This window comes from Daphnia pulicaria, chromosome 10 (assembly GCF_021234035.1).
Source record: "Daphnia pulicaria isolate SC F1-1A chromosome 10, SC_F0-13Bv2, whole genome shotgun sequence".
NCBI lineage: Eukaryota > Metazoa > Arthropoda > Branchiopoda > Diplostraca > Daphniidae > Daphnia > Daphnia pulicaria.
In genome coordinates, this window is record NC_060922.1 from 2674145 (window position 1) to 2692412 (window position 18268).

The window sequence follows — 18268 nt, forward strand, 5'->3', positions numbered from 1 at the left end:
GAGGCATCTTTTCCCATCGTGTTTACGAGTTGCGTTGTTTTCTTTTTGGCCGCATCATCAAGGGCTTTATTTTTATGAACCCCACGTGACTCTTGTGAGAATAAATAAAATTCCTTCGCGATGACTCGTCGAGATCAAAACAAGACACTTTGTAATAAGACCATTTAAAAGACGCGGGTGGAAATGGTGAAAAATGCGTTGCCATAAATAAATGCGTGACGGCTTGTCAATGAAGGAGATATTGTCGTTTGTTTCTTTCCATGCACCGAGATTGGAGTGCGCGAGCTGTGCACTTTTTTGGGAAATTTATTATACAGGTTCTATAGAGGGCCGTCCAGTCACGCCCAATATAAAACATACAGATAAACAAAAAACCTGTTGAGAAAAAAGAGGATTTTTAAAAAATTGTTAGGCCATTTGTTTAGAGGAAAAAAAAAACGACTGAAAGGCATTTATTTGATTATTCATTGAATAATATAGTTCCGGAATGATTAGTCATCCAACTCATTTGAATATGCTATTCCGTTTTTAAAATGATTTAATACAGAGTTATTCCTCTTGAAGGCAATCACTGGTGAGAAGAATGTGCCTTAGAACTTTGTGTGTGTAAAGCTCATTTATTGTTTTGTTCAAACATTAATGCGCACGTTGTTTTTCTGACAAAACTGTAGACTACAATCTATGTGGGGGCAGGAGACGCGATATAATAACAATAAAAATGCCAATTTTTATTCTTTTATGGATACCGTCTACGTCACATCACGAAGGCTACGACGTAGAAATTTTATGTTTTTGTGCCCCATATTGGCTGTATCACGATTCACGATAGACGAGACGATCTTTTTTGCTTTCGTGTCGTGACCATACTGAGAAAATCGTTCACAAACGCCATCTAACGGCAATGGTGCAACTAGTCTGTTGCAGTCGTTGTCTACCAGCCCCAAAAAATCGAATTAATCAATCAAAAATCTTGAACGATTCTCAAATAAACAAATATTCTAATACATTTAAAATTGAAAGATAACTAGAAACTAGCTTTGGTTTAAACCAAGGCAGTCATAATAGATCAGTCGATTTCAAACCCACCCAATAAATTTTGTCATGGAAGAAGCACTTGTTTCTTTAAAAAAGAATGGTTGGTAAGTCACAAAAATGCTCTGAAAATGACCATTACATATTTGAAACGTGAAATTGACTCTTTTTGTTCATAGGAACGTTTCGTTAGAGAAAATAAAGAAACAATTTCAAGACTACGAGTCGGAAGCAGACAACGAGGAAAAAAGGTTTGTAAGGGACCCTGAGGTGTGTATCATTGTACGAAAGTTTAGTTTATTTTTCATTCTGTAAACCATATTCTACTTCAGAAATGGATCATCGATGAAGATTTGAAAAATGTAGCAATCCCTAGTCTTCCAGATGGAGTAAATTCGGGTAAAGTTGCCCAGGTGATTATTAACCCATTTGATTTCTATATAAGGTTGTACAAGTCTAATTTTGCAGACTTTCTCTTACACTTTCAGATTTCAACACCTATAGTCTTGCAAATAAAGGCTGTTGAAATAATTTCTGCCCCAAAACAAAATGTTGACTCTGAGGCTGCTCCTCGAATGTTGAAAGTTGCCTTAAGTGATGGAAAAACCATTTGTTATGGAATAGAATTTGAACACATTTCAAAAATAAGGTATGACTGCAACAATTTTTGGTTTATTGCTAAATAAGTTTGATTACAAGTTTAAGGTTTCTATGTAATTGGATTATACATCTAATGTGGGATTACATTTGTTGACTGTGTTACAGTTTGGCTACACCACCTGGGACAAAAATTCGATTAAATAGAGAAGTCAAACTCTGGAATGGGTTCATCTTGCTTGATGCCAAAAATCTTCAGTTCATAGGAGGAGAAGTGCCTGATTTAATTGAGGAATGGAAAGTTCAACAGGTGAAATCAAAAATGTTAATTTCAGGACAAGCTGAATTACAGAATGAACTTTCTCATATTTATCAATTTCAATTACAGTTGCTACTTGGTCACGTTAGGTCACAGGACCAGGATGGCCCACCTCCATGGGTTCCTTTTGGTCGCAGAATACAACCACTCAATATCGTCGATGGACAAGACAAAAAAACTTTAGAGGAAAAGGAAAAAGTTGTCAAAGATGAAGAGTTTCTTAGCCAAAGGCAAGATGCTATTGCAGCTGCAGCTGACGCCAGTGGCGTAACAAAAGTCATCAAAGGTTCCGGACGTCAAGTAATAACATTTTTTCTCTCCAGTAACTTTGAATAGAATGTTGTATAACCGTGTTTTTGTTGAATTCGCCGTAGCTGGAAATGCAACAAACTGAGAGAAGAGGTCGTGGACGTGAACGCCGCGAAAGAAATTCGTACCGAGACGAAGAGCGTTCTGCTAAACCTCGAGATTCAATTCGTCTTTTCGAATTTCTCCAACCGCAAATTGGTGAAACACCAAAGGAAGAAGACAACGCCGCCTATTCTGATGAAGATGATTACGTCGGACTAGAGGCAGAAGAAAATCGACCCAGTTGGGAACGTGACGGCGTCTACCGCCGTCCCGGCTATGGAGGTTCGGGATCGGGAGAAAAATTGTATTCTCGGGGACGGGGATCTTACCAGGATCGAAACGACCAGAATGGTCGTGGACGCCGGGGATCTTATCGTGGACAAGGAAGTTCATATATTCAGGACAATCCATATCGGGAAAGAAGAGATTCTCATCGCGGACGAGGCAGCTCCAATCAAGACGATTCTTATCGAGACAGAAAAGAGTCTCATCGTGGAAGGGGTGGTTCCAACTACGACGATTCCTATCGAGACAGAAGAGAATCACATCGTAGCCGAGGGTCTCATCAAGAAGACTGGAGGGGAGTCTCAGCAGGGACAAGTTCTCGAGGAGGAGGAAACTCCCACTTTGATCAAGAGCAATCGTACGGTGGGAGAGGGCGGTCTTATCACGATCGAAGAGGTTCGTCTCGAGGAGGGAGAGGAGGAAGAGGACTAAGAGGATCTCATCGAGACATTGAAGATTCATATTCAAACCAAAGAAGCTATAATAGAGATTATCCATCCAGCAGAAGTCCGGTTGATGCTCTGGTCGACGACTTCAAAGCCTGGCCTGGGTTGGAAGCCAAACCCACTGCCACTCAGATTTCAACTCAAGTAGAAGTCCGGGCTGCGGCTCCTCCCAGATCTCAGGAGCAATGGGCAGTCGACGATTTCTGTCTGGCCAAATGGGAATCTAGTGACAAGGTAAGCGAACCAACAAGTTTGAATTTATAACAGTTTTCATTCATTCCCTATGCATTGGTTTTTGCATTCTAAAGCATTATCCAGCTGTCATCCAGCAGTTGCATCCAGCTCGTAAATCAGCCACAGTCATGTTTGTCGAATCAGGTAATCTGGCTGGTACTTTTTTATGCATTGATCCCACAGTTCATCGTAATTGCTTGTTTGCTTACAGGTGCCGTGCGGATCGTAGAGAACAAGTATCTACGCCGTGACCCGCAAGACGAGGGGCCGACGATTACCAATCGACCGAGAGGAGGCCAAGTTTCTCGTATCTATACACCCCGGAATCGCGGTGCAACTCACGGAGGAGGAGGAGGCTGGTAAATAGCTAAAAGAAAAAGAATCGCAAAACAGGCGTGTATTTATCTCTACCCTCACCCGTTGTCATTTGAAACAGCGTTCATGATAATTGGTACCTACGCATTACAAGTGACACGTCAAAATCAGAAACGAGAGAAGAATCATTTGTGGTTTTAGTAAATAAATAGTCATTCCGTGGAGCCATCAGGATGGCCGTTGTCGGAATCAAATCAAACTTTTAAGAGGGTTAAAAAAAAAGAACGTTTCAACAGGATCGTAATGGAGCTGGACAACAGAATTACGTATGTACATTTTTTGTTGGTTTTGTTTTGTGATTCTAAACGCACAAGAGCTTGTTCAAAACACCGTTCGCTTGGCTGGCGGAGGGAAGTAGGTCAAAGTCGACGACGAGTGAAAAGTGATCGGAGGGATACTGGAAGGAAGGAACACGATCCGGCCCAATCTGTTCTCCGGTGGGGAAAGGCAAAACCTGATTGACGCCGAGTTGTCGCCGGCTGAAGAAGACGTAATCGATAGTGTGGCAGCTTTCCCCTTCACCGCGCACTTTCCACGTCGTGTAAGGCGGCTCCTGGCCGGCCTCTTCGGCTCCGTCAACATCACAGCGATAAGCCGAATCCAATCCGAAACGCGAGTCTGATCGAATGGTTGAGTAGACTGGCTCATTTGGCTCAGCGTTAAAATCACCTGCCATGATGATGGGACAGTCGGCGACGTCCACGTTGTTCTGCAGGAAGTCCAGGATGTCTTTGCCCTGCTCGTTGCGCAGCGTCGATAATAGGGCGCCTTGGCGGGCCTTGAGGTGCGTCGTGGCGACACAAATCTCACGACCGCTGGCTTTGTGTCGCAGCATTGTCAAGATAACCACCTTTTTTCCGAGTCGAGTGAAAGCGAAAGTGAGTTTCCCGATAGGAATTGATAATTGAGTGTGGACGTTTTTTACCTGGTTGCTCTGGACACGCCAAACTTCGACGATCCGAGTTTCAACTTTAATCAATTCATAATCGTTGGCGCGATAGAAGATTGCGCATCCATCAGGCCCGTTGTTGCCCTTGATGTAAATGCATGGGGAATCCGGTTTGGGGAAATAGATACCCTCGTATCCCTGAGTGCGTAAGGCCCTTGATAGAAACTGGTAGTGGTCAACTTCCTATTTTCAATCATAACAGAAAAGAAACCGGTTAGCGCCGAACACAACAACAGGTTATTAACAAAACATTTTGTGGAAATATAGGGTGGAAATATAGAAAATGCCGCACCTGAAGGCAAATAATGTCAGGATTGTATTCGACAATCTCTTCAACGATTCGGTAACGTCGAGTGCGCCAATCAAGGGCTTCCAGTGGGCAACGAACGAAATTATCATTGTGTTCTCCTAGGGCTTTTGGGCCACGAAATCAATGTCATTAATCTTAATGATTACAGGACAGGTGAAAGAGATAGAGAAAGCAGCCGATATACATTGCGACAAGATGTTCCATTGCAGAAGGCGGATACTTCCGGCCGGTCGATCACGCGGGAAGTTGCGTTCAATGCGGATTGGAAGAGCGGCCAATTCTTTGCGACAGCGTTGCAACATGTCCTCGACGGTGGCGATACCTTCGAAATGGACATCGTCGTCCTGTACGTCGTCGTTGACCATTTTGGGTGCCGAAGTGAAACTTCCCATCCTGGACGGCGCATACAAACAAAAGCGAGAAAACACGTCAATAATCAAGGACGGAAACAACCACCAACGGTGACAAAATTCGACCAAATATCCAAGGCTGATTATCAAATGAACCTAGAAATTGCCGGCAGGAAGACAAATCTGAGGTGATCGAGTCTAAAATGTGACTTTCGATACTATGAAGAAAATAGATCAACAGGAAGAATGAACTTGTTCTCACCATTTACAGTCAGGAACCATGAAAATGTGTCCTTAATTAATAATTCCAAACTGTTTACGTCTATCACAAAGCTACGACACGAGGAGAATTTCAAAACCAACGTGGATTTGGCAAGGACTAATTCCTTAACGTCATAGTTCCAATCTTGGGTTTAAATTTGAGACGAAGAAAAAGTAAACTTCAAAAGAAAAGAGAAAAAAAAGGAAGTTGGGAGTGAAATTTCACCAAGAGATTTCCCTTTGGTCGGATTTCTCTCAGAGAAAAGAAGCTTTGGTTTTATCATCCGAATGAATCCGCTTTTCCTTTTTCTCATGCACGAGATTTGAATGCCGTACTACTTGACATGAATTCGTAAAAATGGGAGTTGAAGAAAGAAACTAATAATAATTCGAAATGATGCCTCATTTGTTTTCTTTCTTTTTCGGTAATGATTACTTCATTTCGGAGAACACTGAAAGTAATTCACATGTGCTGCCTACATGTGTTCCGGTATTATTATTATTCTAAAAAAGAAAAAGTTCATTCATTCCCAGCCACCACAAACAAAAGGGGGAGAGAGAATCAAGTTTGATCTACGATCATATCGCACTTTTTGTTTTGTTTTTTCCATTCAGGATATGCACAGTCCAACTTTCCCTTCATTAACCGATAAGGAGGGATTCACACTCTCGACACACATATGTCGTCACCCGCAATTGGCACGGTCGTGACGTAACCCACTCACGGATATCACGGCTCCTTGTTTTTGCGAAATCTCAACAGCGATCAATTCAACAAAGGGACTTATCAAGAAAATCTGAGGCAATAGCTAACCTGACCAAATAGAGAAGCAGTTGCTTTGGAGGAACGTAGGAACGAGGCGTTTCCTCTCCTTCGTTGTTATTGTTGGCGTCCAGTTGTTGCAGCTGATGAGAACGTCCCTTATTGCTCGACATGGACGCCTTGGCCAACTGCTCGGCAAGTGCCAGCGACTCGCGCATTTCGCGCATGTTGAAAACGGCGGGAGCTGCCGGTGGCGGCGGCAATGCCGGGTTACTTCCGGACGAACTCATGATCCCGATGAATGGATCAAACAAGAATTGAATTTCCCGGCAAAATCAATTGAAGAAAAACACACTCCAAAGAAAGGCACCGGTGGGAACGTTGGTATTCAAAATCAAAAAGTAAGTGGACCAGAGAAAGACGGAAACACTCGAGCAGAGCAGACGGGCGGCGGCTGGAGTATAGCGCAGCGGGTCAATCGATCAAACGGACAATGTTGGTTGGGATGACGCACAAAAAGGTCTGCCGTAGAGCAAAAAACACCAGCCAAAGAGCGAGCGAGAGAGAGAGAGAGAATCAACCGGCTCTTTGCTCATGTAAAGGCACTACAGTGAAGAGCTACAGACGTTCGTCCGTCCTTTTTATGGGCTCCGGGTATCCGACTATAGCCCACCCCTCGGTCCCTACATCATTCCAATGCTATCCAAGACCACCTTCTCTCTCTCTTTCTTTCTCTCCTCGTGTTGTATTTTTACAACTCTACTGCTGGATAAATTGTTCAAAGACACGAGAGAGAAAGAGCAATGCGAGGTGGTTGGTGGTGGTGGTGGTGGTGGGTGGGAAGGAAAAATAACAAGGCAGCTAAGGTTCCGTACGTCGTGGCAGCAGGTTCTTATTTTCCACCACCCTCTCGGCGGTGGTAAGCGGAGGGGAGGATTGTTTTTCTTTCGTTGACGACAATTCCAGTTGCCCAGAGTGCGGTGAGTGCGTGAGCACGTGGCCTTCAGGACGGCCGCTGCTGCTGCTGCTGCTTCAGTCAAGGAAATGACCTACGGGGTGTACTCAACCTACTGGTGGTAAACAAAGAAACGTACATTTGGGATGTGGAGGGACTACTACTGGAAGGATAACAAAACAACCGTCTGTTGATTTAGGCAACCCAAAAGAAGAAATAACACAAAGAACCCAACAAAATCTAGGTGAATTGGGAGCTTTTTTTTTGCAGCCACCGCGGGATGCGGATGTCGAGGAAGCCACAGACTTTTTGGTGTGGGTGGAGAGAGAGAGAGAGAAAGAGACGTCGTGACTGTGTGAATTTGTCCGACTGTAACCGATGATTAGACTCTAACATTTAATACAGCCTTGATCTAGTTGAGTCGCGCGCAAGTCTTTCACTTGTTTCATTCTGACGTGCACGTGCTCACGGCGGAATCACGTTACACACACACACAAACGCCCCGGAATCCGCTTAAAAAGTTCGCACACTCTACTGCTTCTGTAATTGATGACTGGCAAATTTTTTCTTGGAAACAAAAGGAACGAAACAAAATACTGGCGAGCTTCTCTTTCATCCGTCAGATTCTGACACCAGCGTGATTGAAACAGTAGAACAACAGGATGGAAGGCCGTCCCGTTCCACCCAACCGAGTCTCAAACCCTGACCCTACCGATGGATTTAAAAAAGTATGACTTATCCATCAAATTCGGTGGTTGTATAGCAACCGGCGGAGTATAGTCTGATTATGAATTTCGACATGCATCTTCCGGTAATTAAAGTGACTAGAAACAACAACAACAACATGCCCTTGCAAGTCACATCAGCGACTGGTAGCGCAAGCGTTTCGTAACTTTGTTTGTTGCACGTCAACAACAATAAATTTGATTGTACTTAAACGTACCGCGCGATCACGTACAGCAAATTCGGACTCGGAAACCTAAAACAAAAAGTCGATGTGCGGTGTTACGTCAAGGACTTCAAAAAAAAAGGATTGATTTCAATCGCCACCTGGACGACCTTGAACCTCTCACGCACGAACGTCCAGCAAAGGCGTCCGAGCGTAGAGAAAACCGGGAAATGACTGGCAAAAGGAAAAAAAAAAAAAAATAATTAAATATATGATTCGGGAAATTTCAGATTTCTAACACGCTGGAAAAGATGTCTGTCTACGCCCACGTGAGCCCGGCCTTTGACTCTTTGGAGCTTCCAGGGAGGTCATCCAGGGATTATTTGCACAGGAATATGGAGAAAAAACAAAATATGGATGGGAAATCCCTTTAGGAGTTCCGTATGACCAGGAGGCACCACCCAGCCAATAGCTGCTATATTACATGCAGTGAAAGGGAACTTTTGAGTCAGACGATCAACAAACTCTTCGAATTTCTTATTTTAGTCCCTCAGAAATAATGTGTGAAAATATTAACGAGAATTTGATTAAAGCTTTTGTTTTTCAAAACCGGATCCTCGATGAACATAATAGAAAACAATCAAATGACGTCAGTCCCATTTCCCGATGTTCATTAAGTGGAGGGACTCACCGCAGAGAGTTGAACAATTCACAATTGTTTTCGAAAGGGATTTACGTGCAGTCCGTGACCCACTTTAGTTTTCTTCTTTTTTTTCGATTTATCCCATCAAAAACTTGTCGTTTTATCTGCTTCACTTCCGTTTTCTATTTCTGTCGGCAATAATTTGTTGTTGAACCGGTGCAGATTTGCTTCATCTTCCTTTGTAAACAAAGCGATAGCAACTGCCGACTCGGGAGACTGTTTGACCGATACGAACGCAAAAGAAAATTAAGCGATTCGAACCGGTCATGCGCGTTTTAGCACCTTGGAATTCCCCTCCCAACCAACCACCGACCATTTCACCGGCTAATCAAGCGTTCAAATGTCGCGCTCTCGACAAAATCGATTCAGGCCGCCTGCCCAGTTGCCCGCCAGTTAATTCAATCGTTAAAACGTGCTTTGTGGGAACGCTACTGACCCGAATTCGCTAATCACCTCGAACGACGACGAGAGTTTTGTATCGTCAACCTTGACGCGTTAAACACGAAAAACCGCAACCGCTTTTTGATTATAGCAGATGCGTGCGCGTACCTTTTTGAAATTTTTTTAAACGTTTCGCCAAATTTTCGGTGGATGAAGTCATTCATCATCGAATGAGTCGCTTGAACAAACTTTTGAGCTGCAATGAATACGAAACAAATCGTTTCTTTCCAGATTGGAGGACGTAATAAATACCACCCCCCTCATCGCACAAAGTCTTTCTTTCATATGAATCGTGACCCACTACGCGTTTACTTCTCCTCGAATTCTGTTTCATGTGCCAAGGACAGAGTTGATGAAAACCAACAAATGTTTTACCGAAAAACCCAAATAACAGCTTGTATAAAATGGGTCTAGCCTTGGCCAGGTATACAGGAGTGGTAGCACACAGGAGTGGTAACATAGGGGAGAGAGAGAGAGAAAAAAAAGCCCTGTCAGGTAAAAAAAAATGGAATATGGAGAGGAGCTAATTGGCCCACGCTGTCTACGGCACGTTGCTGACCAGTGACGAGCCTATTATATCGTGGCCGCCTGGGCCCCAACAACGTTCCCGCACGACTGGTCACGGACATTGCTGAGTTGAAAACTTCGTTTTACGGTTGATTTCTGGTGATGGTGGTATTCTCTTAAAGTAGGCGAATGACTGGCCTCGAACCCCATTTTCAAATTAGTCACATAATACTTGAATAAGGGGCCCTTTCACGATTTTGAAAATGGGAAAGGAGGAAGCGAGGATTTCATTTATCCCAAAGAAGAAAATGAGGACCCATTAATGATGACAGATTCATTCCGAAAATATTTCTTTTCAAAACAAAGGGATTCCTTTTTTAAAAGCCCAGGTATAAGAGAATCATTTTATAAAATATAAAATTAAAACCCCAAAAAATGCGGTCAAGGGAATCTGAATGCACGTTCACTCTCGGCAGTTTGTTTTTCTTCTGCTGGGGAGAATTTTTATGACTCTTGGGGTGAGATTCGACAACCAGAACAAAACAAAAAAAAAACTGTTTTAAAGTAACCTTCACGAACGATTTCGTAATGCAGCGTTACAGGCAGTTAAACGTTAATATCCAGTGCGTGGTATCCTCTCTTTCAAGGTCTTAATCCATGTGTTCTTATTCTAAAATGCAATCTGGATCAAACACAAATCGATTGATCAACGCTCAAGCCTCAAAGCAACGATCTTCGAGGTAGATAAGAGAAGGTCGCGACCGAATTCGAACAGGGCGCCGTTATCGTACCGTCAGAGGCCCACCAGAGCCTCTGACGGAATTGCATTGCAAACATTGGAAAAAAAACCCATAGCCTCCAAATGGCAAAACTCCCATCCATCAAATATTAAAAAATTTGAAAACTTAGTGAACGGTACACCACCACAAAGCACGAAAATTTGGGAAACCTCGTGTTAGTCACGTACAACTCTTTAAAGATAACGATAACAAAATTATAAGTAACAGTGAAATAAAAAATGTACAGTATCCTGCATATAAATCCGAACACCTTGGTATCTTTCTTCATTTAAAAAAAATATTTCTGCATTTTTTTCTTAATTCTAATAAATGAACTTTGTAAAACAATTAATTCTACACGTAATATGAAGTCTTGAAAGTTAAAAACAAAAAATATAAATTAAACTGGGCTTTTGAAAAAGAACTGCGTTCGGATTTTATTGCAGGATACTGTACTTGCCTTTTGAGCCCTCGAGGCACGTCCTTCCCCCAGATTCTCAATGAATTATGTGAAGCCTTCGATGCATCAACCGAGTAAATTGACTTGTAGATAAGATGATATAACGATCGATAGGAAGAGTGGATGACTAATTTTGGTCACGGACTCACGGTGAAATTTTCTAATCGATGAAAGGAAGAAGGCACCACTTTCCACACCGAACAACTCTGTAGTGCTGTAGGAACTTCAATCAGCTGATCGTCAGAGAGAGCCTGTTGACGATAAGCCCACCTCGTTCAACTTGTCCTTTATCGTCCGGATGTACTGAGGTATCTTATTTATGTATTAAATTTAGCAATAGACATAGTAGCAGATAATTGTTGGTTGTAAAATATCTAAGAATTATGTTTCCTATACGGTATCACCTTTTAACCTGAGTTTTTTTTGGTTAAATTCACGCTATTAGACTCGTTTATTCCAGCAGCTGTCACCCGCGGTGTGACTTTCATTTCAAGCTCTTTTCGTTGGCTCTCTTTGATTCTGTTACACGCAGTTATTTTGATGAATGTATGAACCGGTAACAATTTATTGTTGAGCTTGTATGGAAAATACTCCTTTAAAGACCAACCGCATGCCTTACTTCAATCGATACCAGGCCATGGGTAGACAAGTGAGTAATGTCACTTCAACCCTTTCGTCAACTCATTTGGCCTGTGTGTCTCTACTTTTCTTTATTCAATTTGCCTGCAGGATCTAGAAGAGTCACAACGGCTGAGGAGAGACTCGGATAGTTCAGATAACCCAGAGCATGACTGCATCAGCCTAGATATTCAAAGACATCCTGAGGAAAACAACATGCCTTCTCCTGGTAAATATGACATCTGTGATTCAATATTGATATAATTTCTTCACCTCAATTTGGCTGTTTTTTGTTTAGTTGTAGGAGAAAGTGAAGATGTTATCCCTGGTTTGGGGCAATATGATGACTTTCAAACAATAGATTGGCAAAGAGATCTTGCCAGGGATCGCATGAGACACAGATATATAGTAAAACACAAGAAAGACTCGGTTTGGGATTTTATTAAAGCTGCCCACGATGCCTGGTCAGGGTGGATGTGTCTCTTCCTGGTTGGATTGGCTGCTGGTAAATATTTTATTCTATTCTTTTTATTTTTCATAATTTCTAACATTTTTTTTTGTTTCAAATGCAGGAACGGTTGCTAGTATCGTTGATATTGGAACAACGTGGATGACCGATTTGAAATATGGATTCTGTCCTGAAGCTTTTTGGTTGGACAGAGAACAATGCTGTTGGTCATCCAATCAAACGGCTTTCGGATATGACAACTGCTCGCAGGTTTATCGCAACAGAATCGAAAACTTGTTTCATTAACTTATGTTTGGTTTTTGCGAATACCTCTAGTGGTTGACGTGGCCCAAACTGGTCGGACTCTCCGATGAAAGTGCAGGTGGTTACATCATCGCCTATATTTCTTACGTCCTTTGGGCATTGTCTTTTGCAGGACTCGCCGCCGTTCTCGTCCGTATGTTTGCTCCCTATGCATCAGGCGGTGCAATTCCTGAGGTAAGTGATTCAAGTGCAAATAAAAATGTGTAGTAAAATTCTTAATATTTTGTCAATTGTACTGTACAGATAAAAACGATCTTGAGTGGCTTTATTATTCGTGGTTTTTTGGGCAAATGGACCTTGCTTATCAAATCGATCGGCATCATGCTATCGGTAGCAGCCGGCCTTAGTGTCGGTAAAGAAGGACCTATGGTCCATATCACCATTTGCATAGGTAAATGTCGTTTGTTCTTTAAGCTAACAATCGCTGTCCTCATTTCAAACGTCCGAATATAGGCAACATTCTTTCCTACCTCTTCCCGAAATACGGTCGAAATGAAGCCAAGAAGCGAGAAATCTTGTCGGCAGCCGCAGCGTCGGGCGTATCCGTCGCTTTCGGTGCACCAATTGGAGGCGTGCTTTTCAGTTTGGAAGAAGTATAAATTATTTTGATTTATTTACTTCTCGAATATCTTCTCACCTTGAATTCTAAATATTTTGTGTTCTCCATTTAGGTCAGCTACTATTTTCCCATGAAAACTCTGTGGCGCTCGTTTTTTTGCGCTCTAATTGCCGCCTTCGTAGTCCGCTCTATTGATCCTTACGGCAATGAACATTCCGTCCTGTTTTACGTGGAATACAGCAAACCGTGGATCTTTTTCGAGCTGCTTCCATTCATTCTTCTCGGCGCTATCGGAGTGCGTCACGACCCGTCACGTTGTTTTTATCATTTGAAGAAATATTTGTAATTGAAAAAATTTGTTTCGTACTTTTTCCAGGGTCTTATTGGAACCTTGTTCATCCGAGCAAACATTTGGTGGTCAAGATATCGTAAACAGTCACGCATCGGACAGTACCCGGTTACAGAAGTCATCGTCCTGACACTTATTAATGCGGTCATCTCCTACCCCAATCCGTACACCCGTATGAGTTCCACGAGGCTGATTTACCTCCTTTTCAGTCAATGCGGAGTAGCCAACAACGATTATCTATGGTAAGGCTTCAAAGTAGTTTGTTTCTTATTTGTGGCTTGGTAACCCTATTTGGAAAAAAAACAACAACCCTGTTCTATAATAGTGATTACAATCGGAATTACACCAACGTTAACGGAGCTATTGAGAGCGCAGCTGCCGGTACAGGCGTCTACACTGCCCTGGCTCTTCTTTTCCTGGCGTTAGTCTTCAAGATTGTCATGACCATTTTCACGATTGGCATCAAAGTACCCGCCGGATTGTACATTCCGTCGCTCTGTATGGGGGCGATCGTGGGGCGTATCGTTGGGATCGCAATGGAGCAGTGGGCCTAGTAAGCGAAGTTTGATGACTGTTACTGTATGAAGAGCACACTAATGATTATTTGACTTGTGCCCACATGATTGCAGCCATTATCCACAGTTTTGGGCCTTCAGGGGTGAATGTTCTACTGGAGATGATTGTATAACTCCCGGGTTGTATGCGATGGTGGGAGCGGCTGCTGTTCTTGGTGGAGTAACACGAATGACTGGTATTTTTTATTTACTTCTTAAAATTTATATCCTCTTTGTGTTTTGAATTCCTGGGTGCGGTCAAACACATTCAAATTTTTTTATTGTTTTCTTTCTTCCTTTGATTTTTAGTGGCTTTGGTGGTTATTATGTTTGAACTCACCGGAGGCGTTAGGTATATCGTCCCCCTGATGGCGGCAGCTATGGCTAGCAAATGGGTGGGCGATGCTTTTGGCAAGGATGGCATTTACGATGCACACATAGCTTTAAATGGATATCCATTTCTGGACAACAAAGAAGAGTTTGATTGTACCACCATCGCAGCCGATGTGATGCAGCCTCGGTATTACACACACACACGTCAATCACTTTTTTTTCCTTTAATGTACTAACTGATTTGTTTCTTTGGCGGATATTCAATATTCTGTAGAGGGAACGCTCCACTGACGGTCCTCACTCAAGATTCTATGACACTGAGCGAAGTGGAAAGCATTTTAGAAAATTCCAAACATAATGCCTTTCCAGTCGTTATTTCTCGGGAGTCCCACTTTCTGGTCGGCTGTGTGTTGAGACGAGATCTGATGTTAGCCATAGGTAAATTGATTCTGACCTTTTCATCTTTGGCCTTTTAAGTCTGACGAGGAAAAAAAAAAACGAAATTGGGTAATTATTTTAGGAAGTGTGCGCCGCAAACAAGACGACATCAGCGATGATTCGCTTGTGATCTTCAACGGTTTTGTGCAAGGAAACCCCTCGGCTTCATCGCCCGTAAAATTGCGACGCATTTTGGATCTCGCTCCCATCACCGTTACGGATCATACGCCGATGGAGACAGTCATTGATATGTTCAGGAAATTGGGACTGAGACATGTTCTAGTAACTCACAATGGGTACGGTTTTTTTTCCCGGTTTAGATTGCTGTCAGTATTCTTCATCAGCTTATTAATAAATTATTTTGCTTTTCAGGCGACTATTGGGAATCATTACAAAGAAGGATGTCATGCTTCACATGTCACATCACCAGAGGACTATACCTTCCGTTTTCCATTAAAACTCAGGTTCATCTTCGTTTAAGTTTTGAATGTCTGCTAAAAAAAATTATATTTTCACTGTGCATGAAATTTCCGTCGATCGTCATTTACGTGCAATGTTTTTTTTTCTTTGCCGGCCATCCACTCACATTGTGCAAATTCTACAAAAGGAAAGGTTTCTAGTCTACCTTGTTAACATCAGCTGCTTAAATTCAATGGCAAATTATCATTTTTTTTTACAATTGGTATAGCGGGGCCGCTTGAATTTCTTGGGCTTTTTCGGCTAAATGAAACTTGCGCGCTTTTTTCGTCGATGTTACGAGGATGTTTGAAATAAAATATATATATATTATTCAGAAAAATACAGAGTTCTCGTGTCTTGGGGATCGTTCTACCTTTTGCCGAAGCCGTGCGTCTTAGAGATTTTGTTTTGTTCTTTTAAAAAGAGAGAGACAACAGGTAGTTTTTCATCCGGTGACTAACCCTTTTTTTTTCTTCTGTTTGTTTTCTTAGTTGTTTTTGTTACTCCTTTGAAGTTGTTTTTTCGTAGGCATTAACTTGTCAGTTAAAAGTTGCCGCTTGCCGCGCCAGATGTCGGGGATAAAAGCCCATTCTTATTATTACTGTTCCGTGGCGGCCAGTTTTTCCCCTCTTTTTTTAACTGTAGGTAAACCTTTACCCGGTTTGCATGATGTGTTATTATTGCGCCTGACGGGTTTCATTGTGAAAAAAAAAGGCTTTATTTAATATCCAATTGAGCGGATGCAACTGCGTCATGCAAGAATTCTGCTGCTCTCCGTCAGCGCAGAGTCCACTTCCTCCGCAAAAGTTGGTTAATCAAGCATTATAGAATTTTTCGATCTTACGAGTCACGAAATAACTTTTTTTTTCTCTTCTTATTATCCAGTTTAGTTCCTGTCTAATTGTGAATCCTTCAATCCGTTTCAGTTACACTGAAGGGTGTGTAATTACACGCCAATTGAAGACATTCTAGCTCTCCCACGACAGTGTTAAGAATATTTGAAGAGAGTTCATTAAATGAATGATTAGCTGTGTGTTTATTCAGCTGGGCCCCTGTTTAGTATGCAGTCGGCAGCTCTAACCTCTTTAGGAGGTGAAAATGTCAGTGAACTTGAGCTACCGGTTATTAGCCATCCGCGAGTTTAATTGAAACATTTCCCGCAATCGTGATAAAAGATTCTCATTTGCGCTGACAATCGCAGCCAACTCAGACAACTTGAATAGCCAAAATGGGAGCAAGGTCGGAATTGTTTTCCTGTATTCACATATATTCGAAAAGAGACGAAGATGATGACCAGTCAGAAATGAGAATACAGCCGAAAGACGAGCTCCATACTACCGACACAACAACAACAACACAGCAGTCATCCAACAGCATAAAAAAATGTATATGTATAAATATAAATAAAATTGGTATACTGTAGGAAATGAAGGGCTTTGGTCTATCTATTGCTTTGGGGGGTTCCACACCACAGGTAGAGAGACTCTGGCGTTCGGTACATTGACTCGAGCCTTTGTACGCAAACCTGTACCGGTACCTGTCCTAGCCTCCTGTCTCCTACCCCCTCAAAAGTGGGAAGAAAAAAGAGATAGAAGACCCTAAATCCTAAAGTCTCCTACACTCGGCGTCAGTCTAATTTTTACCGTCGGCCATTGCCTGACGTGTTCAAGATCAATCGGAATTTTTATTTCTTCGAAAATTCGATTTGAATTGGACAAACACAACACGTATATTGTGTAAGAGTTTGAAGAATTCAGTTCAAGTTATTTCATTACAAGCCAGTTAGAAGTGGATTGGCGAATCGAAAGGGAGTGTTAAATTTAGATTTTCAAGGGTGTACTTTTGTATACCACAGGTAGGAGCTTCGAATGGTGTGCTGAGGCCCGGCGTTGGCCAGTCAGTTCGTAAGCCAGGTGGAGGACTAACACCAAGACTGGCTGGCATTTTGGTATCAAAAAGCTGGAAAAGTGCACAAAACAAAACTCTGAGCAAAAGAAAAACGAAATCGCATGACTCGGTGCCGCCACGTAGTCAAGTGACACTTTAAACTTGGTGGATCGAGTTAATTTTGTTTTTGTTATTCTTCACTAGTTTGAGGTGAAGTTTATTTTTTTGTCGAGTGATAATCAGTGCAAATACGAAATTTTTAAAAAACGACTCAGCACCCGAAACAACAAAAAGCTGAAGAGTGACATTGTTGCCACTCAAGCAAATCGGGCCTTCTTTTCGACTGGATTTCTTTTTTTTTTTTTAAACCCATAGGAATTTGTTTTTATACGGTGACTTGCTGCTGGCCAGAGATCAGGTGAGCATATCGGCCTCATTGTTCCTCTTCTTCTTTCTGTTCAGAAAAAAAGGAAATCCATCAATTCCATCGTGCGCTTTTTTTCCGATGGAAGACGCATACCTGGGCCCGTTAGAGTAATTATACTTTCCTCGGGGGGGGTGGATAGTATAATCTGGCTGTCCTACCCATGGAACAGATGGGAACGCACGTATTCATTAAGGCCATTTCAAGTGCAGTTGAGATAACAATATAAATGAGTTGCCGTGTGACGAAACAGCAATCATTTATTTATTGAGTTTTTTAAAAAAAGATTTGTGTTCGAGTTATCCAGGGCAGGCTGGATAATTCCGTTGTGTGCGTAGGCTTGGACGGAAAAAAGAGTCCATCAAACTTTCTGGTTATTCCTCTTCTTCTTCTATATACTGGTCTTTTTCTTCTTTTCTTACCTGTTGGCTTTGGATGGCAGGTAGGGTAAAAGAAAAAGAAACCCTCGAGCCAGCCTCTTTTTCTTTTTTGCTATTGCTCTCTAGCCAACATTCAAGGCCGCCTAGCTCTTGGGAAAAAAAAGTAAAATACAAGAAATTAGACGAAGAGGAAGATAACTACCACTGTCTGGAATAAGCAGAGGAAGACCGACAGACGCACACACACAAAGTTAATGTTTCCCCCTGCGAATCAGTTTTTTTTTAGTTTAGAAGTTTTGATTGCTTCCATCAATTGAACGAAATCACGGAGTCAAGCGGATTTTTTTTTTTTTTTGTTAGGTCACGATGTCATGCAACTTTGGAAATTGAAACAAAAGAAACTAAAAATAAAAATTCAACCACGAATCGATTCTTTTTTTTTTTTCTAAATTAAGAAAAGTCAAAACCAGTCGGATCAGCCGGCTCAAC

The 18268-nt window shown here is 42.1% G+C and overlaps 2 protein-coding genes across 3 annotated transcripts; both read left to right on the top strand.

Annotated features, from left to right (window-relative positions):
- The first annotated feature begins 744 nt into the window (after positions 1-744).
- LOC124314018 (tudor domain-containing protein 3-like) lies at positions 745-5703 on the top strand. The gene is made up of 10 exons (XM_046778962.1): positions 745-1139; positions 1212-1302; positions 1365-1445; positions 1521-1681; positions 1798-1939; positions 2018-2248; positions 2323-3264; positions 3339-3408; positions 3476-3623; positions 5047-5703. Exons 1-10 carry the CDS (start codon positions 1102-1104, stop codon positions 5438-5440), a joined length of 2298 nt encoding a protein of 765 aa, XP_046634918.1. The 5' UTR covers positions 745-1101; the 3' UTR covers positions 5441-5703.
- A 5341-nt stretch (positions 5704-11044) lies between these two features.
- On the top strand, positions 11045-15418 carry LOC124314009 (H(+)/Cl(-) exchange transporter 3-like). Of its 2 annotated transcripts, XM_046778951.1 has the most exons (16): positions 11045-11314; positions 11452-11655; positions 11736-11853; positions 11923-12129; positions 12197-12342; positions 12409-12570; positions 12640-12787; positions 12850-12989; positions 13068-13250; positions 13332-13546; positions 13630-13857; positions 13934-14055; positions 14168-14378; positions 14466-14629; positions 14712-14925; positions 15002-15418. In XM_046778951.1, the coding sequence occupies exons 2-16, from the start codon at positions 11587-11589 to the stop codon at positions 15084-15086; spliced, it is 2412 nt and encodes an 803-aa protein (XP_046634907.1). In that variant the 5' UTR covers positions 11045-11314; positions 11452-11586; the 3' UTR covers positions 15087-15418. The 2 variants fall into 2 exon arrangements, with proteins under 2 accessions (XP_046634907.1, XP_046634908.1); XM_046778952.1 differs by lacking the exon at positions 11452-11655.
- Positions 15419-18268: the final 2850 nt, after the last annotated feature.

What these genes read in the sequence shown, in the direction of transcription:
- LOC124314018 (XM_046778962.1), top strand. Translation starts at nt 1,102, where the DNA reads ATGGAAGAAGCACTTGTTTCTTTAAAAAAGAATGGTTG. An exon ending in TCTTTAAAAAAGAATGGTTG is followed by an intron (nt 1,140 to 1,211) that starts GTAAGTCACAAA and finishes TTTTGTTCATAG; the next exon opens with GAACGTTTCGTTAGAGAAAA. An exon ending in TCAAAGGTTCCGGACGTCAA is followed by an intron (nt 2,249 to 2,322) that starts GTAATAACATTT and finishes AATTCGCCGTAG; the next exon opens with CTGGAAATGCAACAAACTGA.
- LOC124314009 (XM_046778951.1), top strand. Translation starts at nt 11,587, where the DNA reads ATGGAAAATACTCCTTTAAAGACCAACCGCATGCCTTACTTCAATCGA. An exon ending in CAGGCGGTGCAATTCCTGAG is followed by an intron (nt 12,571 to 12,639) that starts GTAAGTGATTCA and finishes TGTACTGTACAG; the next exon opens with ATAAAAACGATCTTGAGTGG. An exon ending in GCAATGGAGCAGTGGGCCTA is followed by an intron (nt 13,858 to 13,933) that starts GTAAGCGAAGTT and finishes ACATGATTGCAG; the next exon opens with CCATTATCCACAGTTTTGGG.